Source organism: Suncus etruscus, chromosome 18 (assembly GCF_024139225.1).
Source record: "Suncus etruscus isolate mSunEtr1 chromosome 18, mSunEtr1.pri.cur, whole genome shotgun sequence".
NCBI lineage: Eukaryota > Metazoa > Chordata > Mammalia > Eulipotyphla > Soricidae > Suncus > Suncus etruscus.
In genome coordinates, this window is record NC_064865.1 from 25,296,880 (window position 1) to 25,319,321 (window position 22,442).

Sequence of the window (22,442 nt, forward strand, 5' to 3'; positions counted from 1 at the left end):
CAAGGGAGTATATAAAGGGAAAAAAAAAGACAATCATAACATGAAAGGAATGCAATATACATTGTTTGATAGAACAAATACACATATATGGCTTTAGATGGTTTGTAACCTTAGAATAGAATAGGTTTCAGTTAGGAGTTAGAGGATAAAAGGAAGGCTAATTTCTTACATATCAAAGAAGTTCCTGGCCCTAGGTGTCATTACTGATGTAAATTAAGGGATAGCAGGAATCCTGTTTTACTCCTGATAACAAATATTCTAACCTGAGGGAAATAGTATTCTAGCTAGGGGCTAAGACCCACTTCCTATGATCTGGTAATAGAAAGAGATAAAAACTAAAGAAAGGGGGTACAGAATTAAACCTAGTAAAATAGCCTAATTCTACACTGGCCAAACCTGTTTGTAAGCAGGTATTCAAAGTGACAGGGAAAGTTCCTGAGGCAAAAATCATTCTGCTGTGGTGCTCAAAGGCAGGGAGAGAAGACCATTGTATTGAAGATGGTATGTTTTGAGTTGGCCTTAGGAAGCAAATAAGCTGACTGAAAGAGATGTATCTGGCTTGGCTTTTGAGATGCAAATATACTTAGTCAGCAGAGAACTTCTAGCAGTTTTCTTTGGTACTGAAATTTCTTTATGACTGCAGGATAACTAAGGCCGAATTTCTGTAGTAGAAAAGGAGACAAAAATCAAATAAAAGGAAAAGAGAGTTATAATGTCACAGCCATGTCAGAAATATAGCCAGTAATCCACGCAGGGGTAATGATTGACTTCTCCAACAGGCCTTCTGGCTGAAATACTTCTTGGAAGGAAAATTGGACACTGCACCAGTAAAGCCAAAAGGCACATACAGAGTGTGCCTCCCTTGATAATGGAGACATGCATGCTGCATGCCTCTACACTCCTCCCTCTTTTCCACCCTCTTCAGTCCTTTCTTGTTTTTGAGGTTTCACCTGAGCTCTCTCTGGCAGTGCTCTGGGAACTGTGCCATTCAGAATTGAACCTCCCCCCCCCCCACATGCCAGGTTTGCAATCTAGCCAGTTTAACACCTCCCAGCCCTTCAAGACACCTTCATTAGAAACACCCCAGGAAAGAAAAGTAAAAAAGAAGCACCCCATATTTCTGGATTACATGTTTCTGGGTAGGTTTCCTTAAAGTTGATCATAGCGTTAGGCCTTTGGTGTGATTGTTTGGGGGTCAGAAAGTTAGTAAGTACAGGGATCAAGACAATTGCCCTGTACTCAGCCAGCCCTGATTCAATTCCCAACACTGTCTATGGTCCCCTGAGCACCACCAGGAGTGAGCCTGAGCACAGCTGGATATGGAGGGATAACCTCCTCAAAATGGCATAATCATTTTTGTTTTGGGACCTTTCTCTACAGTGCTCAGGGGCTGCTCCCAGCTCAATGTTTTGAGGTCACTCCTAGCAGTGCTCAAGACCTAGGGACCATGAGGTGTGAGGGTCAAATCAGGCCTCAGGCCCCCTTCATGCACTTTGCTCTCCAGCACCTTACTGGCTCTTAGGTCTGCTGTTTCATCTTGACACCTAAACTGGTCTTCTGCCTTGTGACCTCAACTTACATTCTGAAATTCAACACTGGGATAGGAGCAATAGTACGTCGGTGAGAGCATTTGCCTTGCACAAGGCCAACCTGGGTTCAATCCTCAGCATTCCATATGCTCCCTCGACCTCTTCAGAGTGATCCCTAAGAATAGAGGCCAGGAGTAACCCCTGAGCAACAGCAGGTGTGGCCCAGAAACAAACAAACAAACAAAAAGAAATTAATTTTCATGTTATTTTAAGCAAATGAAATTAAGAAGTTATAAATGCAGTTTTTTAGTCAGGCAGCAACAGTTTATTCCCTCCCTTTTCTGGTTACTGTGCAAAAGAAGTGACTCAGATGTTTGAAAGAATGTGCCAGCCTTTCATTGACAACTAAATAGACTCAGTTTCTAGTTTTGCAAGTTTAAAAAAAAAAATGTTGTAGCTGGAGCACACAAGACAAGGTTCAATCCCCAGCACCCCATCTGGTCCCCTGAGCCCACCAGGAATAATCCCTGAGCTCAGAGCCTGGGTGGAATAAGCCCTGCAGGTTGAGTCCCCAAAACCTAAATAAATAGCTAAATAAAGCGATAGAAAATGCAAATGACCACCTCATTCAGGCCTACCATATGGACCTTCACTTATTAATTATTAATAGTACTAATTGAAACAAGTTTCTCCTTCCTGGTAAGTGGTCTGAACTATTTGCAAGGATCAATCTCACTGTGGCTTGTGCTTTCTCTGTTACCGACGAGCCCTGTGCATTATAAAACCATCAGACTTTGCTGAAATCAAAACAAGGACTCCAGTGGCCCCTTTTAGTGCCCTGAAATAAGTTGTCTAAGTGGGAGTTAGTCCCTTAGCAGAGCTATTATCTTTAAGATCGAGTCACCAATTCCAAAGCTGTTGGTCTCCTGTTCCTAGGGGAGTGGGAAACGGGGAGTCGGGGTGTCTGCCTGTCGCTTGGGCCTCATTCCTCTTTTTTGTTTTGTTTTTGTTTTTGTTTTTCGGGCCACACTTGTTTGATGCTCAGGGGTTACTCCTGACTATGTGCTCAGAAATTGCCCCTGGCTTGGGGGGACCATATGGAACGCCAGGGGATCAAACTGTGGTCCTTTCCTTGGCTAGCGCTTGCAAGGCAGACACCTTACCTCTAGCACCACCTCGCCTGCCCCAAGGTAAGGAACCTCCCTAAAGGATTTACCACAGACCCCTTGTGCTCCCTGAATGCAGGGAAAGCACTTGGCACTGTGATATAAGAATCCAACCCTCTGAGGCCTTCCCTCCCTTGGTTCCACCCTGCCTTCCTCCTTCCCTCCCTTCCCTCCTCTCCTCACCTCACCCCCGGCTGGTCCGGGCCCTAAAAAAAAAAAAAAAAAAAGAATCCAACCCTTTGTCTGAAAGGAAACAGCAGGGGAGGTCAAAGCCAAAACAATGAAATCCAAACCCATTACTGCACTGGGAAGTTGGAAAGTGACTTTTACTTCTTTCAGTATGATGCCTGACTGTCTCTGGGGTGGGAGTGGGGGACCTAAAATTAAAAAATTAAAATAAAACAGCGAAGAAACTAAGAGTCCTGGGCTCTTAAGGCTAGTCTGGGGACAAAGGTGCTTGCCTTGTGAGTGGTCAACCCCTAGTTTGATTTACTGGACCACCAGGAATCACTCCTGAGCACCGAGTCAGGAGTAGCCCCTAAACACTGTAGCCGTGGCTACAAATTTCACACCCACCCCATTCCTATCTTGAGCATCAGAGCCAGACATTCTTACATGTAACTGACCCGGATTCAATCCCCATCATCCCATATGGTTCCCCAAGCACTGCCAGGAGCAATTTCTGGGTGCAGAACAAGGAATAACAAGGAATAACCTGAGCATCAATGGGTGTGACTTAAAAAAAAAAAAAAAAAAACTTGAGGGGCCGGGAAGGTGGCGCTATAGGGTAAGGTAAGCCTTGCAAGCGCTAGCCTAGGACGGACCTCGGTTCGATCCCCCGGCGTCCCATATGGTCCCCCCAAGCCAGGGGCGATTTCTGAGCGCATAGCCAGGAGTAACCCCTGAGCATCAAACGGGTGTGGCCCAAAAACAAAAACAAAAACAAAAAAAAGTTGAAAAGACTTTTGGACTTAGACCTGTTTTCCCAACAGGGTTCCACTCTCCAGCTCCTTTTTTTTTGTTAGTTCTTTGGGCTACACCTGGCAGTGCTCAGAGGTTACTCCAGGCTCTGCACTCAGATATGGTCCCTGACAGGCTCTGGGGACCCTGTAGGATGCCGGGAATTGAACCCGGGTCCATCCTGGGTTAGCTACATGCAAAGCAAAAAAAAAATAAATTAAAAAAAAAAAAAAGCATGCAAAGCACAGTGGTGCTATCTCTCCGCCCCCACTATGCCACTATGCCCAAGTCCTGAACAAACATCTTCTCATTCTGCCTATCCTAATCTGCATCACCATCTTCACAGCCCTGCCTTCCTGTGTCACATCTTTCATTGTAGCCTGGCCGCTGACTCAGCTCAGCTACCTCAGTTAGATGCTCAAGGGGTCCCTGGGATCTTGATGCCTCTCTCCAGCCTGCCCCTCCCTAGCCCATCTTTCTCTCTCCCCTTACTGATCAGGTCTGTGGTGGGTATTATTGTCTTGTGTCATTCCTAGCCTGTCACCTGACCCTTATCTCTCACAACTCCCAGAAAGAGGTTTTATTGTTGGTATTTGTTGTTGTTGTTGTTGTTTTTGGAGAGGGCAGTGCTCAGGGGTTACTTCTGGCTCTGTGCTCAGAAATTGCTCCTAGCAAGTTCAGGGAACCATATGGGATGCCAGGAATTGAACCCAGATTGGCCCTGTGCAAGGCAAACATCGTATCCACTATCAATCCAGCTCCTAGAGATTTTTTTTTTAATAATAATTTTTTTTGTGATCAAAGTGAATTGCAAGTCTTTCACAGTAATACTTAAGGTACATAGTGAGGGTTTCTTTTTTCTTTTTTTTTTTTTGTTTTTTTGTTTTTGTTTTTGTTTTTTTGGGCCACACTCGTTTGATACTCAGGGGTTACTCTGGATAAGTGCTTAGAAATTGCCCCTGGCCTGGGGGGACCATATGGGACGCCAGGGGATTGAACCGCTGTCCTTCCTTGGCTAGCGCTTGCAAGGCAGACAGACACCTTACCTCTAGCGCCACCTCTCCGGCCCCAGTGAGGGTTTCTTTTATTTTGTTGTTGAATCACCTCGAGATACAGTTACAAAGTCATTTAAGATTGAGTTTCAGGGGCCCCAGAGAGATAGCATGGGGGTAGGGCATTTGCCTTGCATGTAGGACAGTGGTTCGAATCTAACATCCCATATGGTCCCCCGAGCCTGCCAGGAGTGATTTCTGAGTGTAGAGCTAAGGAGTGACCCCTGAGCGCTGCTGGGTGTGACCCAGATTGAGTTTCAGTGATACAGCAATAATGCAATGTCCGACACCCATCCCTTCACCAGTGCATATTTGCCACCATCAACGTCCCCAGTTTCCCCTGTGCCCCCCTCTCTGTGTCTCTGTCTCTCTCTCTCTCTCTCTCCTCTCTCTCTTCCCTCTCTCTCCCCTCTCTCTCCTCTCTCCTCTCTCACAGCTACTGTGCCCCAGTAAGTCACTGCATTAGGCAGACCTAAATTCTTGACACCTAAATTCGACCTGACAGGCTGAAAGGCACTTGGGACACTTGCTTCCAGGTTCAAGCCTGACATCCCATTGGGTCCTCGGAACCCCCAAGAGTGGTCCCTGAATGCAGAACCCCAGGTCATTAGGAATAAATATGGAAATATATTTTTCCTATAGGGAGGGGTTAAGTGTGCATGAGTACAGTTGCTATATTGGTTGTTGCATATTTCTATTCTTTCTTTTTTGGTGTTTGGGCCACACCCGGCAGTGCTCAGGAGTTACTCCTGGCTCTGTGCTTTAAAATCACTCCTGGCAAACTCTGAGGACCAAATGGAATGCTTGCAAGGCAAATGCCCTGCCACTGTACTATCATTCAGCCCCTTTTCCAAACCTTTTTCCAAGGTTGCTCTGCCACTTTCCCTTCCTTGGGTGACGGTCAGGGTTTTTTTATTTTTTTCAGATCCTTTTCAGTGTGTCATGACATCTCCCTGTGGTTTTCATTTGCTTTTCACTAATTTGCTGTGACACCAAACTTCTTTTTATGTTTCCTTGCTTCTGAATATTCCCTTGGGTGAAATGTCTGCATCCATTCAGGTCTTCTGTTCATTTTCTAAGGCAGTTGTTTTCAGAGTTAACCTGGGAATCAGTTATGCAATTTAGCTCCTGGTCTTTCCGAGGTCTCCTTGCCAAGGGCTATAGCAAGGTCTGGCTGGTATTCAGCTTAACTTTCATTCTCTGGACAGGATCTTTCATAGAACAAAAGTCTCTCTGGGCTGGAGCAAGAGCATTTGCCTTGCATATGCCAGACCTAGGTTCTATCCCTGGCATCCCATATAATCCCAAGCACTGCCAGAAGTGATTCCTGAGTGCTAAGCCAGGAGTAATCTCTGAGCATCCCCAGGTGTGGCTCAAATAAGAAAATCTTTAAGGGGGGGGAGGGGAATAGCATGGAGGTAAGGTGTTTGCCTTGCATGCAGAAGGTCAGTGATTCGAATTCCAGCATCCCATATGGTCCCCTGAGCCTGCCAGGATCGATTTCTGAGCATGGAGCCAGGAGTAACCCCTTAGCGCTTGCCGGGTGTGACCCAAAAACCAAAAAAAACAAACAAACAAACAAAAAAGCTGTTTCATTCTAAGTCCCTTAAGATTTTCCTCTCACTGACATTCCCCCCACAAAAAAGTTTTGTATTCTGCATTTCTGTGAACCACTTTGAGTACATCTTTCTTAATTTTATGGGTCATGTTCCAGTGCCTCCACTTCCCAGGAAGCTCAGCAATCCAGCCCCGTGTGTGAAATGTCCTTTTTTCCTCCACCGAATAAATGAATCCCTCATACCCGTTCGTTCACAGTCAGTTGTGTGTATTGATTACATTGTCTCTTGGAACTCGGTTCTGTGCCATTTTCTTTCCATTTATCCTTCCACCCATAACTTCCACCACATGAACTTCAAACAGCAGTCAGTACACAACACTGTAACAGTCAGGTTGATTCTTCCCCCCTTACTACTTTTTTTTTTTGGTTTTTGGTCACATCTGGTAACGCTCAGGGTTACTCCTGGCTATGCGCTCAGAAGTCGCTTCTGGCTTGGGGGACCATATGGGACGCCAGGGGATCAAATCATGCTCCATCCTAGGCTATCGCTGGCAAGGCAGACGCCTGACCTCTAGTGCCACCACGCCACCACCCCCTTACTACTTTTTTAAGATTCTGTTTAAGCTAACCTAGGTTTTTTTAGAACTTTCTCATTCACATCTCTCAACTGGGATTTTTATAAGAATTGTGATAGACTTAGGTGTCCCTTTGGACATTCTTGGTAATTTTCAGTATTTAAAGGTCCATTTCAAGCCACAAAACTAGCATGTCTCTCCCTCTTTTTTTACAGCTGAACAGTGTATACCTGTTTGGTTAGATTCCACTTTGTGTGTCTCTCCTTTCTTGACTGATTGGAAATGGTATTGTTTCTAAATGTCACTACCCATAAGTTTTTGTTTTGTTTTGTTTTGATTTGGATTTTTGTTTTTATTTTTGTTTTTGTTTCTGGCCACACTCAGTGACGCCCAGGGGTTACTCCTGGTTCTGCGCTCAGAAATCACTTCTGGCAGGTTCAGGAGACTATCGGATGCCGGGAATCGAACCTATGTCCATCCTGTGTCAGCTGCGTGCAAGGCAAAAGCCCTACCATGGTGCTATCGCTCCACCCCACTGCCCATAAGTTTATTCAAGTGAATACCTAGAATTAAAAAACATGTTGCAGGAGCCAGAGTGATAACACAGTGGCTAGGGCACTTGCCTTGCGCCCAGACAGGCTGGTTCAATCCCGAGCACCTTATGATTCTCCAAGCCTGCCAGAAATAACTCCCAAGCACCTGCCAGCTATAAACACCTCCCCCAAGGAAACATTCTCTCCATCCTAATTGTCAGACTTATTTTATGCTCCTGGGAGTTTTTCTGTAGCTTCCTCCTGGTAGTTGAAATAAGGGTCACGTTCTCAGCCCAGAGGGACAGTTTTCCCTCTCCTGCTAGCTACTGGTATCTTGTTTCCTGATAGACCCACCCTCAGTGCTGGTGCTGTGCTGGACAGGGCTGTGGGAGTGGACGGCTTGACCTCTCTCACACCGAGTGTTCTGATACATCTACACTTAGCATGCTGGGGGACTTTCGGGGTGCTGGAGAAAGAGGAGCAAACTGCCGGTTGAGTACAGGAACTCCTCGAGAGGCTACTCCCTGCCAAGAACAGACTGGGGTGAGGCTGGTGAGCCTTCAGTGGAGAAGATGGACTCTCCCCTCTCCTGACGGGTGATCTGGGGAAGTGGCATCCCTCCTCAAAGCCCCAAAGGAGGAGAGAAGGGGAGCCAGAAACCTTTCCCCCAGTCTCAGTCTACCTTCACCCTATGGCAGCTTCCTCAGTGGATCTATGTCTCTCCGAAGACTTGACAATGCAATGGGACATTTTAAACCTAAAGACCCCTGGGCTGGAGCAACAGTACAGTGGGGAGGGCACTGGGCTTTGATGTGGCCATTTGGGTTTGATCCCTGGCCTCCCATGTGGTCCCTGATCAATGCAGATGTAATTCCAGAGTGCAGAGCCAGGAGTAACCCCTGAGCACTGGTGGGTCTGGCCCCCAAACCAAACAAACCAAAACAAACAAAAACCTTGATGACCCAGTGACTCATGCATATTCTCTGACTCCAGTACCTGTCACCCCATTTCCTCTCTGGGCCCCTCCACCCACCATATTCGGGCACCAGGTCTGGATGCACCCACCCACATCCCCAAGCCCCTACCATGGAGGGGCTCTGGGGGTTCTCTTGACACCAGGCCCGTTGAGGGACATCGGTGACCTTGCCTGAATGTGCATAGCCATTGCTGCTGTCATGACTGTAAGGACATCCAGTTATCTGTGAACCGTCTTTTCTTAAAAAATACCAAATTCCTTGCTTTGCAGATTTATAAAAACAATGGACTTGGCCAACCATGGACTTATCCTCCTGCAGCAGTTAAACGCCCAGCGTGAGTTTGGGTTCCTGTGTGACTGCACGGTGGCCATCGGCGATGTGTACTTCAAGGCCCACAAATCAGTTCTTGCTTCGTTCTCCAATTACTTTAAGATGTTGTTTGTCCATCAGACCAGGTAACGAATGCGCTCGCTAATCGTCCTCTGGCCCTAAACAGCCCCCCCAGGGGACCCTGTTCTTGGCCATCATTCAGATCTTGGGGTTTTCTGGCTCCCATGCTCCCCTCATGCTTTCAGACCCTCATCCCAGTCTCAGATGTTCCTGCTTTCAAGGAGCACTTACAGTCTCAGATCTTCATGCCCCATGCAGCACCCTCATAGTCACACACCTCTGCCAAATGTCCCCTTGCACAAGTTGGGCACAGCATGGTGGCAAGAACCCCGTCTCCCCAATTCTTTCCCTCCCTCTCCCTTACTCTCAGGATGTAGTGAGCAGTTCTGGGGCTTCTAGTCACACCTGTCTCCTTTCCCTACCAAGAGGAAAAGGTCCTTCAGGTCAGAGGAAAAGCCTCTGTTTTTTTTGATACATTTTCCTTCCATCCTCCTCACCTCATCTCTGAAGAATCAGCCCCTTCAGTCAAGTAGCACAGCGAGGAGGACGTTTAACTTGCACACAGCCAACACAATCCCCAGCATCCCATATGGTTCCCTGAGCCTACCAGGAATGATTCCTGAGCACAGAGCAGAACCCCTGAGGATCATCAGTAGGTGTGACTTCAAAACAACAACAATAAAGTTGCAGACTATACTGCAGACTTCTTAAGACAGCTCCCGCTGTGCCCATCAGGGTTCAGTTGACCCACACACACACACCCCACTCTCTCTCTGAGCGCCTCCGTGCGTTCCACCAGAGGCTGCAGACCCTCTGCTCAGCTCTAGCCATGTGGCCTTGGTCTCAGCAGTGTCAGGCTGGTGTGTTCCTCTCCCTGCTAGACACCTTTTTGTTTTATTTGTTTTGTTTTGCTTTTGGGCCACATCCAGTGACACTCAGGGGTTACTCCTGGCTTGGGAGACCATATGGAACACCGGGGGATTGAACCGTGGTCCTTCCTAGGTCAGCCGCATACAAGGCAAAATGCCCTACCACTGTGCCACTGCTCTGGCCCCCCATGAATCCTTTCTAAAGTCCCAAACCTTAAACATTCTTTTCAGCTCTGCTTCTGGTTCCCCAGATCCCATTTTAGAATCCCTTTGTTGTTTTGTTTTGGTTTTTTTTTTTTATTTGGGGAGGGGGGCCACACCAGCAGTGCTCAGGTAGTTAGTTACTCCTGCTCTGTGCTCAGGAATCACTCCTGGCAGGCTCAGGGAAGGATAAGGAATGCACGGGATTGAACCCATATCAGCTACATGCAAGACAAATGCCCTCTTTGCTGTTCTATTGCTCTGGCCTCCCCTTTGTTGTTTCTGTTTTGTTTTTGTTTGGAGGCCATACCCAGCAGTTCTCAGGGGTTACTCCTGGCTCTGAAATTACTCCTGGCAGGCTCGGGGGACCATAGGGGATGCTGGAAATCAAAACAGGATTCGTCCCAAGTCGGGTGCAAGGCAAACGTCCTACCTCTGTTTTATCTCTCTGGCCCTGTTGTTTTTTCACTTTCCCCCTTCAGTTTTCCGATTCCCCCTTATAGTCACGGTCACCTCCATTCCCCCGTTCCCCCACCATCTCTGTGCTGTGCCTTTGATCAGAAACCAATACAGCTGCAGCTTCCTGTGATGTGAACCTCAGCAGGGGCCCCCATAGCTGAGCAGGGCAGACTCCGATGGTCTCACCAGATGGCCACGCCTCCTTCCGGCCACATCTCCCAGGACAGCCGCTCTGAGACCCTACCAGCTCCCCAGTTCCAGAGCAACTTGGATGTAACTGAACCAGAATGCTCAAAAGGCATCTTTTCCTGGCTTGCTTTTCATGGTGCTGCAGGAAACCATTTTGAAAGAGTTCCACATCTCCCCCCCACCCCCACCGCCACCCACCCCCCACCCCCCGTGATTGTTGGTGACCCCCTCAGGCTTTGAGGTATGTTAGGAGAAGCAGATCTCATGGCCAGTAGAGGTTGATTTATCTTGTGATCCTAAGGACAGACCATTTGATTTCTGCCGTCAGGAACTTCTTAACTAGTGGGTACTTTAGCTCTCTTGCAAAGGGTTTGAAAGAAGTTGGAGAGATAGCACAACAGGTAGGGTGTTTGCCTTGCCACAACTACCCTGGCTTTAAGAGCAAAATTATTCCTACAAGGGATTTTTTTTTTTTTTTTTTTTTTTGGTGTTTGAGGGGTCACACCTGCTCATGCTCAGGGTTTTATTCCTGGCTCTGCTCTCAGGTTTTATTCCTGATGTTCAGGGGACCATATGGGATGCCAGAGATTGAATGTGGGTCAGCTGGTAAGCAAGGCAAAGGACCTTACCAGTAGTACTATTACTCCAACCTCCTGTTTCATTTTGTTTTGTTTTTTATTGGTGAGGAAGAGTGTCCGTACCTGGTGATGCTCTAGAGTTATTACTGACACTATCTATACTCAGAAATAATTCCTGATGGTGCTTGGGGGACATATGGGATGCCAGAATTGAACCTGGGTTAGCCACATGCAAGGCAAGTAAGTATCATAACTGCAGTTCTATCATTCCAGTCTACCCCCAACCCACCGCCAGGGATTTTAACTAGAAGCAAAAGGCTGGCTCTTAAGAATCAAAGGTCTTTCTCTGTAGAGAGTGCGCTGTCTAGAAAGGGAAGGCCCAGGTTTATTCAACTAGGGGTTATTGCACCAAAAATGGCAATGCCATTTGGACCAGTGGCCCGTTGGCTCCCTGTGGCCACACAAGGTATAAGCACTTTCCAGAAACTGCCTCTGGGGTGGTGCTTCCTCTGACTCCCTCCTTCAGCTGCTAAGAGTCCCATATACTTCCTCTTTGACTTGGTTTTGTATTTGGGGCTACACCCTATGATGCTTAGGGGTTACTCCTGGCTCTGTGCTCAGTGGTCATTCCTGGTGCTCAGGATTCTGGGGATCAAACGCGGGTCGAACATGTGCAAGCCAAATGCCTTTCCCACTATGCTATTGCTCTGGCCCCTCTTGGCTTGGTTTTAAGTCTTTTTTGTTTTGTGGCACACCTAGCAGTGCTAAGAGGTTTCTCCTGGCTCTGCACTCAGTAATCACTTCAAGAGATATTCAGGGGATCATTTGGGATGCCAAAGATTGAAATGGATGGGCTGCATAAAAAAACAAATGCCTTACTTGCTGTAAAATCACTCTAGCCCCTGATTTAAGCCTGGAGCTATCAGCAGGGGTCAGTGTGTCTGGAACACTATTCTACGTGGATCATGGCAAACCAAGCCAAGCAGGTCTGCAGTCTTGGGACCCTTGAAAGTAAACCTCTGGGAAAGGGACAGACCTTGATGAATTGAACCCACTGACAGTGTCCAGCATGACACATGCACGCACACACACCTCCTCTGCTTCATTTTTGGAAGTTTCCATTACCCATGTCAATGGCAAAACATCTCGTACTCTGAGGGCAGTCATGTATGTATAGGGGAAAGGTGGGTCATGTCAGTCTCATTGCTGCCCTGGGACTGAGTCTGGGAAGGGACCCCCATAGATCTGTGGCTCTGAAGCAGGGGAGACTGTATTTTCGAATTCTAATCTTTTCAAGAACCCCGACGCTTCCTGCCCATCTTTAACTTGGCAGTGCTAGTGAAGGGAAGCTGGAAACCGCTCATCACAGGGGGGACCCTTTCTTTTTCTTTTTTTTTTTTTTTTTTTTTTTTTTTTTGGTTTTTGGTTTTTGGGCCATACCCGGCGGTGCTTAGGGGTTACTCCTGGCTGTCTGCTCAGAAATAGCTCCTGGCAGGCACGGGGGACCATATGGGACACCGGGATTCGAACCAACCACCTTTGGTCCTGGATCAGCTGCTTGCAAGACAAACACCACTGTGCTATCTCTCCGGGCCCGGACCCTTTCTATTATAGGGTCTGTCACAGCCCTGAAACTACCTTTTCTACCTAGAAGATGTCAGACACCTGCAAACCGGGCCACTTGGGGGATGACAGTGTTGCCAGCATTACCCTCCCCACAGAGCTTGGAAAGGACCGCAGGCTGGCCCCTAGCCCCCAGGGGAATGACTCAGAAGAGAGCTGATCTTGTTTGTTGTTTGGACCCAAACCAGGGATGCTCCAGGGTTACTCCTGACTCTGCACTCGGGGATCACTCCTGGCCGGGCTTAGGCCCATATGGGATGCCAGGTTCCAACAAGGATTGGGCAGGCACAGGAACACCTCACCCCTGCTCTCTCTTCGGTCCTAAAATGTCTTTCAAGTACACAATAGTTGGATTTGTGTGCACTTGTCCTTTTGCTTGAAAAAAATTCTCAGTGCACATGTGCTCCCTGGGCCTGTGTCCAGTGCTGCACACATGTGTGTTGCCGGCCCATGCACATGTCAACTGCATCTCGCCTCTTAAGTTGAGTACTTTCGGGCTGGGATATGTATTGGGACAAGTCTTGAGCTTGTCTCTCTCCCCTTTAAACCTCTCTCCCTCTTGTCCTCTCCCTTTTTCTCTCCCTCTCTCCTCTCCTCTCCTCCCCCACTCAGAATTTCTAAAAGGGCAGCAGGTAATGTGTTTGCCTTGCACACAGCTTACCTGGGTTTGATCCCCACCATCCTATGTGGTTCTATGAGCAACATCAGGAGTGATTTCTGAGCTCAGAGCCAGTAGTACTTCTGAGCACTGCCAGGTACCCCCCTCAACAACAAAAAAAAATATTTGATTTATCTTTTTTCCTCAGGCCAGAGAGCTAGCACAGTGGATTGGGCATTTGCCTTGCACATGGCCAACATGGGTTCAATTTCCAGCTTCCCATAAGGTACCCTGAGCCTGCCAGGAGACACACACACACCCTCACATACCCTCCCTTGTGGTTCTCTAGCATGTGGAAGAGCCCATCACCAGTTTCAGAGGCTCATTTTTGTTGTCTTCTCTGAGGGGCCTCTGCTGCGTGGAGAATAATGCTTCTTTCTCACAGTGTCTTCACTTTAGAGCTGAGTGTTTAATTTGCTTAATTTAGAACAGCCTTTTGGAAAATATGTGTAAAATACATAGTTAAAGTATCCAAAAATGGGGGGCTGAAGCAATAGCACAGCGGTAGGACATTTGCCTTGCACGCAGCCAACCTAGCTTCGATTCCCAGCATCCCATATTGTCCCCCAAGCCTGCCAGGAGCTCTGGCTCAGAGCCAGAAGGAACCCTGAACGCCACCAAGTTTGACCTAAAAACCAAAAAAACGGGCTTGAAAGATAGCATGGAGGTAAGGTGTTTGTCTTGCATGCAGAAAGACGGTGGTTCGAATCCTGGCATCCCATATGGTCCCCCAAGCCTGCCAGGAGCCATTTCTGAGCAATGGAGCCAGGAGTAACCCCTGAGCACTACCGGATGTGACCTAAAACACAAACAAAATAAAATAGTATCCAAAAATGTATGATAGGGGATTTGGAGTACAGGGTGTAGGAATACTGGAGTGGACTGGAGAGATAGCACAACAGGTAGGATGATTGTTTTGCATGCAGTAGACCCAGGCTCGATCCCTGTCATCCATCAGATATGGCCCCCTGAGCACCGCCAGGAGTGAATGCCTGAGTGCAGAGACAGGAGTAAGTCCTGAATGTGGCCTAGTGTGGCCCTAAAACCAAAATAATGACAATAATTACAGAGGTTGGAGAGATACTACAAGAGACTAAGCGCATGCCTGGCATGTGACCAATAATCCTGGGTCTGTCCTCCAATCACCGCATATGTTCCCCTGAACACTGCTGAGTGTGACCCAACACCTACCCTCCCTCCACAAAAGAGGGACCAAAATGTACATTCTAAAAGTATGCAAGGAAGTTTCTCAGAATTTAAATCAAAAGACAAGAGCCCTGTGGTGAATGTAGTTCACAGATACAGTTTTACTGTCCAATTACAGCTTCAGTCAAATTCCTGAGACCCTCTGGCTTACTGCTTTTTAAACACTGGTGTCTGCAGACCAGAGAATCAACACCACCACGCTTCATTTATGGTTCTTGATAAATCACCTAACTTTGAGGGGGAGCTACATTGTTTCCACAGCTGGAATGATCAGAGCTGCCTTAGGACAGCTAAGTTTTTTGTTGGTTTTATATTTTTGAGTGGACACACACCCCCGGTGGTGCTTAGCAGTTACTCGTGGCTCTGCACTCAGGAATTAATCCTGGCAGGCTCAAGGGACCACCATATGGGGTGCCAAGGATCGAGCCCAAGTCAGCAGCCTCTGAGGCAAGCGCCCTCCCTGCTGAGCTATCACTCAGGTCCCAGGATTATTATTTAAACTATAAAGAGCGTGGAAGGTAGGAGTTTGGCCTTTGACCCAGATTCTCGTCAGTCCCAGTTTCTCCCACTCTCTGAAGGATTGTGGTCCTGAGCCCAGCGCAGTCTATTCTTGGTTTAATGGGGAGGGGGCGGTTCAAGGATTTCTGCCCAGCTGCCTTGCAGGTGGGGTGAGAGTAACAGTGATGACAATTGATGGGGCCCAGAGCAGGAGCTCCTGGAAGGCCCTGTCCCACATGTCTCCTGACCTCTGACTCCCGACCCCACCTCTGGGTCATCAAGCCTGTCAGGATGCAAGGATAGTCTAGATCTGGAAAGACCCTGGCAGCATACCTTGATCGATGGGTCCTCCAGTGAGCTCTGACTGGCATCGACTCTACCCCAAATCCTAGCATTGCCGCCCTCCCCCCTGCGCCCAAAGCTCAGCCTGGTACTGCAGACCGTCTCAGACTGGGTGGGGGAGAATGGAGCTCCTTCATCGGTCTGGAATACAGGGGCTGGAGCAATAGCACAGCGGATAGGGCATTTGCCTTGCACGCGTCGACCGGGGATCCAACCGGCACCCCATGTGGTCCCCCAGTCTCACGGGGAGTGATTCCTGATTCCTGACCACCACTGTTGTGCCCCCCAAAACCCAAAAGAGCAAATAAATGCGAGGGAGGGTCTTCCCCTCCAATCGGCCCGCCTGACCTGACGGCTCTGCCCTGTCTTGCAGCGAGTGTGTGCGCCTGAAGCCCAGCGACATCCAGCCCGACATCTTCAGCTATCTCCTGCACCTGATGTACACGGGCAAGATGGCCCCGCAGCTCATCGACCCCGTGCGGCTGGAGCAGGGCATCAAGTTCCTGCACGCCTACCCGCTGCTGCAGGAGGCCACCCTGGCCAGCCAGGGCGCCTTCGCGCACCAGGACCCCGTCTTCCCGCTGGCCTCGTCGCTCTACGGCATCCAGATCGCCGAGCACCAGCTGCGCCCCGCCGCCAAGCCCGCCACGGGCCCGGGCCCCGGCCCTGACAGAGCGGCCCGGGAAGGCCGGCCGCCGGGCCCCCGGCTGGGCCAGGAGCTGGGCCCCGAGCCCACGCCGCCGTCGCAGCCGCCCCAGCCGCCGCCGCAGCAGCTGCCGCCCCACCTGGCCCCCGCCGGCCGGACTCCGCTGCCGCCCTCGGACCCGCCGCCGGCGCCGCTGTCCCCCGAGCTGGTGCCCACGCCCGGCCCGGCCCCGCCGCCGCCCCCGGGGCTGGGGCTGGGGCTGGCGGACGAGGCGGTGCCCGAGCCCGCGTCCCCGGGCGCCGAGCCGCCGGCCGCGCTGAGCATCGCGCACGTGAAGCCGAGCATCCTCAAGCGCAACGGCAGCTTCCCCAAGCACTACGCCTGCCACCTGTGCGGCCGCCGCTTCGCCCTGCGCGCCAGCCTGCGCGAGCACCTGCAGATCCACACCGGGGTGGCCCTGGGCGCGCCCCCCGCCCCGCCGCACCCCCAGGCCCCGCCCGGCGCCGACGGCCGCGCGCCGCTCACCGTGCCCATGCCCCTGCCGGTGCCCGTGGCCGTGCCCATGGCCCTGGCGCTGGCGCTGGGCCGCGGCGCCGCCGAGGACGCGGCCAGGGACGCCCTGGAGGGCCCCGAGGCCGGCCCGGCCAGCGACGGCGAGCTGCCCCGCACCTGCGACTCGCCCTCGCCGCTGCTGGACGGGCAGCCGCCCTCGGAGACGCCGCCGCCCTCGGACATCGCGGACATCGACAACCTGGAGCAGGCCGACCAGGAGCGCGAGGTGAAGCGGCGCAAGTACGAGTGCGGCATCTGCGGGCGCAAGTTCATCCAGAAGAGCCACTGGCGCGAGCACATGTACATCCACACGGGCAAGCCCTTCCGCTGCTCCACCTGCGACAAGAGCTTCTGCCGCGCCAACCAGGCTGCGCGCCACGTGTGCCTCAACCAGAGTGTGGACACCTACACCGTGGTGGACAAGCAGACGCTCGAGCTCTGCACCTTCGAGGAGGGCAGCCAGATGGACAGCCTGCTGCTGCACCCCAGCAAGCCCTACAAGTGCAACCTGTGCGACAAGACCTTCGCCTCGCCGGGCGACGTGGTGCGCCACGCGTGCCACGGCCAGGCGCCCGACGCCTTCGCGCTGGACGAGGGCCGCGCGCTGCTGCTGGGCGCCGGGGACTCGGAGGCCACCGAGCCCGACCACCCGGTGCTGGCGTCCATCAAGAAGGAGCAGGAGACGGTGCTGCTGGACTGACGGGCACGGGTGGGGTCCCTTTTTACTTTTTTAACTGTCATTTTTACAGACCACCCCTGCCCCCTTCCCGCCTTCCGACCCGGTACACAACTGCACTCCTCCAGTCCTCCATCGGTGGCATGATCCCTGCAGTGCCCTCCCCCCACCCCCGCGCCCCCGTTGCTCCCCTGGCCCCCCCTTCCCTCGCCCCTAAACGCCAGCCCCGCCTTCTTAAAAGCTTTGTGCATTATCAACCTGGACCATCTTTACTTTCATTCAGGGGTTATCGGAAAAGAGAATGGTGAGCAGAACGCTGGGATCCCTTTGTCTTGTTGTTGTTGCTGTTGCTTCCAGACATTTAAGAGAATTTGAAAGCTTACTTGGAGCTAATGAAGGGTCTTATCACAGAAGCCAAACCACTAGAAAGCTTTGATAAACTCCAATTATGACTCTCCCCTCCCCCCATACAATAAAACTTCCTTGTTGGAGAAACAGTGTCTGAAGGCACAGCCCTGGGCTGAAGAGCTACCGCTGAGCTCCGTGCTGTGCAAAAAAATAAAATCCAGTGGTGGGGGATGGTGAGGAGATGGGAGCACGTCCTGAAACACCAGGGAAGTTCTTGGTACTTATTCTCCGCCCCACCGACTCAGCCATCTTCCTTCAGAATGCATCCTTTGAGATTATGTCCAGTCAAGAGAAATTAAGAAATCTACTCGGAACACAAAAGAGGGGGGGTATAAGTAATAATGTGATGGCAATCTTAATTTGGGGACCTAGTATGACAAGCTGTGAGTATCCGTGTGTGTACGTGTGTCAGAGAAAACGCGTGGAACTACTCATGCCTTAGCAAACTGCTGGTTGCTTTCAGAGGCAACGGCCACGGAAATAACCCAGTTTTCCTTTCTGACACGCATGTAGTTGGTTTTCCTAGTCCTCCTTGAGAGCACCATTCTGTCTTCTTCCCAAGCAGCAACTGATACAGGACAAGTGTCACAGTTGCCGGTGGTACTTTTGTCTTAACAGCAAACCAGCTGCTTTTCAGCCCCTGTGGGGACCTCTGGGAAAGGGAGAACAGGAATGGGTGTCCTGCAAGAGGTTGGGGGAGAGGAGACAGGGCGCATTCCCCTCGAATGAATGACTTCCAGGTCAAGGCTGATTGAGAGTTTACAGGCAACATGTCTTGAAGCATCAAAACAAAAGGTAAGGAACAGTCATGAGAAAAAAAAAATAAAAGCGGACCAGATAAGCTAATGGCCACTGTAAGGAGAAAAATAAAAACAGAAAACAAAAACTTAGCTATTGAGGCATAGTCTTCAGTTTTACCTTTAACACCAGAAATCCCCCTCAGGCCAATGTCAGGGAGGTGTCACAAGACCAAGCCAGAACCAGGAATAAGGAGGAAACAGAAGAACAAACAGTTGACTTGTGTGTTAAAAGCAGAGTATCCTGTCGTCCTATTACATGTAGAGTTCTCGGATTTGTAAGTTTTTATACATACTTTAATTGAATAAACCTTTAATTAAATGAACATTGTGTGTGTATGTGTGTGTGTGTGTGTGTGTGTTTTTTTTTTATCTGCCCTTCCCTAAAGAGGAAGCAGGGCTGGACGGGCTCTTGCTTTGCAAGGGGCTGACCTCAGGTACTATATTGGGGCTCCAGAGCTCTGCCAGAAGCATAAGCCCTGAGCACCAACCCGTGTCTCCCAAACAACAACAAATAAAAATTGAGGGCTGGAGAGATAGCATGGAGGTAGGGTGTTTGCCTTGCATGCAGAAGAACAGTGGTTTGAATCCCAGGATCCCATATGGTCCCCCGAACCTGCCAGGAGCGATTTCTGAGCGTAGAGCCAGGACTAACCTCTGAGAGCTGCCAGGTGTGACCCAAAAACAAAAAATTGGTAAAGCTTTCAGGCCAGAGATAGTGTACAAGTGGGTAAGAAAGCCGGCCCAGGTTTAATCCTTGGCACTATATATGGCCCCCTAAACCAAGAGGTGCTTGGCTTAGGGCTGGATAGTACAGGATAGGTCACTTGCCTTGCACACAAGTTTGATCCCCAGCACCCCATATTGCCAGAGCATTGCCAGGACTAAGTCCTAAGCACAGAGCCAGGAGTCAGTCCTGAGCACTGCCAAGTGTGAGCCCCCCCCCCCCCACACACACACACACACACGTGTCCTTGACTCGGGTTGGGGAACTAGCACAGCAGGTAGGATGCTTGCCTTGCATGTGGCCGACTGACCCAGGTTCCAGGCATCCCAGGTGGTTCCCTGGACTCATTGGGAATGATTCCTGATCAATAACACCAACAGCAAAAAAAAAAAAAAAAAAGGTGCGTGGGTCAAGATAACATAAGTTCCTGCCAATAGATCTAGATTACTAACATTTCACCCACCTGTGATCATTTCGGTAATTGGCTTTGGGGTTACTCCCAGCTTGGTGCTCAGGAATTGCTCCTAACTGCACATGTGCAGGATTGGATCCCAGCCTCGGGCATCAAAGCCTGTGCTCCAGGGCCCAGAGCACTGCAGGTAGAGTATTTGCCTTGCACACAGCCAACTCCAGGTTCAATCCCCAGCATCCCATATGGTCCCAAGCCTGCCAGGAGTAATTTTTGAGTGCAGAAATGAGTAAACCCATCTTGTCGATTAAATGTCTGCTTCATTATTCAATGAGTCTTGTGGCCTTCCCTATATAGCTGTGAAATTGGGGTGTGCCTCGATGCCTCCACACAGCCTGGAAAACCACAAAGTTGTGGGACAGGAAGGATCTGGTGAGTGAGGGTTTCTGCATGTGTTGTGTTGCAAGTCAGCCCCTGAAAAGGTTGACTGATGGAGGGATGGAGGATAAGGTCTTTCCTCTCCAGCTCAGAGCACACATCTGCCACCCTGTTCAGCCAGCGGTTCTGAGGTGAAGCGGCTGGTAAAGGCTAGCAGACAGTCAGGCTTGTGGAAATATTAGCTTTATTCGGTGGACAAGACTGAAGTCCAAAGCGTCAGCATCAGTTCCAGCCAAAAGCCCCTCGCCTTCCACAGACCCTTGTTTTTACCCCCCAGAATCAGGTGGGATCAGATACCCAATGGTGAAAGCGGAATCAGGTACCACCCTAGGTTGGGGGCAGAATGCCAGGTCACACCCTAGGGTAGGGCACAATCACAGATCAGTGTAGGGTCAGTAACATAATAGTCCCATAAAATGTTTACATACACGGGCCGGAGAGATAGCACAGCGGTGTTTGCCTTGCAAGCTTCCGATCCAGGACCTAAGGTGGTTGGTTCGAATCCCGGTGTCCCATATGGTCCCCCGTGCCTGCCAGGAGCTATTTCTGAGCAGACAGCCAGGAGTAACCCCTGAGCACCGCCGGGTGTGGCCCAAAAACCAAAAAAAAAAAAAAAAAAAAAGTTTACATACACAACAATTCCCCCATTTGTTTTTAGTAAACAAACAATATTGTCTACAATTATTAAAGGAAAAACTAGTCAATAATAAAAGAGCGGCTGTTTGCATAAGCGCATCACAGGAAAATGTAAAGAAAAACTTATAACCTAAGCACAGGGTGTCTAAAACCAGAAACATGTAGCAAGGAATCAACCACAAGCTCTTGAGAAGATAAATCTAAGACATACATAGATCCTTCGAAGAGACGCCAGAAAGGTTGTGTAGCAGGCATGAAGAAGCACCTTTTCTTTATTGTTGTTGTTGTTGGTTTTTGGTATTAGGTTTTTGGGTCACACCTGGCAGCGCTCAGGAGTTACTCCTGGCTCCAAGCTCAGAAATCGCTCCTGGCAGATACCAGGATTTGAACCAATGACCTTCTGCATGAAAGGCAAACGCCTTATCTTCATGCTATCTCTCTGGACCCATTTTCATTAAAGTCCAGGTAGAAAAGAAAGCCCATCTTTGAGGGCCTTATTTTGGAGGAAGAAGCATATACCCCCTGCACAGTGTGGGGCCACTGCAATGATGATCAATAGGCTTCTGAACGTAATCTAAGTTCTTAATTCAGGCTGAAGTCCATATGATGTCCGAAATTGATGTACCAATATGGTCGATTATTTATAGATGGGAGCTTAAGTCACATACCAAAACAAAATGTTTAAGGCAGAGACCCTCCCTGTGTAAATAAACAACTTGAGGATCTATCCAAAATGGATGGAACCTCCTATAAACCTAGTATTTTGCCTATGATGCGCCCACGCAAAAAATCCTGAGAACAGACAAAAATATCATTTAGGAAATTATAGACAACAATATCTAACCCACTAACCTAAAGTCAAGAAAGCAAAACTTTAATGTAATACAACATCAATTCCTAAGATTACAAATTAAAATAGAAAAACATTAATTACAATAGTCAAAAGAAGTGTAGTACTAAATATAAATTCAGAGGATTACAATTATAAGAAAAATACAAAAGGTGAAATTTCTACAGAGTCCAATACCAATCTTTAAAGATGGGTCTGGAACTCCGAAAAGACTGGCAAAAGGCACTTGATGGGTCTAGAAAAGCGGGTTGAAGTCTCATACAGAAGATAACATCAAGCTGAATGAAGAAGGAAGACCCATACAGTCGTCCATGTGTTAGGGCATCCCCAAGCGTTTCATCATTACCATCATGGTAATTGGGCTTCTATATGTCCTTTGGGATCGGTGCAATCTTGGGGTAGCCATTGTAGAAATGGTCAACAATAGCACTGTCTATGTGGATGGAAAACCAGAAATTCAGATAGCACAGTTTAACTGGGATTCAGAGACTGTGGGTCTTATCCATGGATCTTTTCTCTGGGGTTATATTGTGACACAAATTCCAGATGGCTTCATTTCCAACAAGTTTGCAGCAAACATGGTACAGTCATGGATTTCTTCCTCAGGCCAAGATCAGGAGGCTTGTAGTTGTGGGTGAAGGAGATGAGTTGCACATGTGAAGGGAATCCTGAAAATTAAATTTTAAGGACTAGGAAGAGAGAAGGAAGGAAAAGGAAGAATAAATTGGGGAAGATAAAGTTAGGAAAAAGGGAACTATATACAAAACATGCAAAACAGACACTGAACAAGACATACACATACAGACTTCACAAAAAATATGGCCATAACACTCACTAATACCAAAAAATATTTGTTGGAAAGGATCCAAAATAGAGCAAAAGAAAAAAGAATTCAGCTGAATCAACTAAAAGTGCTTTAAAATGTAATAGCCGGCAACTG

At 49.2% G+C, this 22,442-nt stretch overlaps 2 protein-coding genes across 2 annotated transcripts in view; one reads left to right on the forward strand and one right to left on the reverse strand.

Annotated features, from left to right (window-relative positions):
- MTHFD1L (methylenetetrahydrofolate dehydrogenase (NADP+ dependent) 1 like) overlaps positions 1 to 22,442 on the reverse strand; it is a 641,585-nt gene that overhangs the window by 214,702 nt on the left and 404,441 nt on the right. The gene's annotated exons all lie outside the window — the stretch shown is intronic.
- Positions 8,622 to 17,411, forward strand: ZBTB2 (zinc finger and BTB domain containing 2). Its single transcript, XM_049765359.1, has 3 exons — positions 8,622 to 8,805; positions 15,737 to 16,553; positions 16,611 to 17,411. Exons 1-3 carry the CDS (start codon positions 8,633 to 8,635, stop codon positions 17,259 to 17,261), a joined length of 1,641 nt encoding a protein of 546 aa, XP_049621316.1. The 5' UTR covers positions 8,622 to 8,632; the 3' UTR covers positions 17,262 to 17,411.

What these genes read in the sequence shown, in the direction of transcription:
- ZBTB2 (XM_049765359.1), top strand. Translation starts at nt 8,633, where the DNA reads ATGGACTTGGCCAACCATGGACTTATCCTCCTGCAGCAGTTAAACGCC. An exon ending in TTGTTTGTCCATCAGACCAG is followed by an intron (nt 8,806 to 15,736) that starts GTAACGAATGCG and finishes CCTGTCTTGCAG; the next exon opens with CGAGTGTGTGCGCCTGAAGC. An exon ending in CCGTGCCCATGCCCCTGCCG is followed by an intron (nt 16,554 to 16,610) that starts GTGCCCGTGGCC and finishes GGCGCCGCCGAG; the next exon opens with GACGCGGCCAGGGACGCCCT.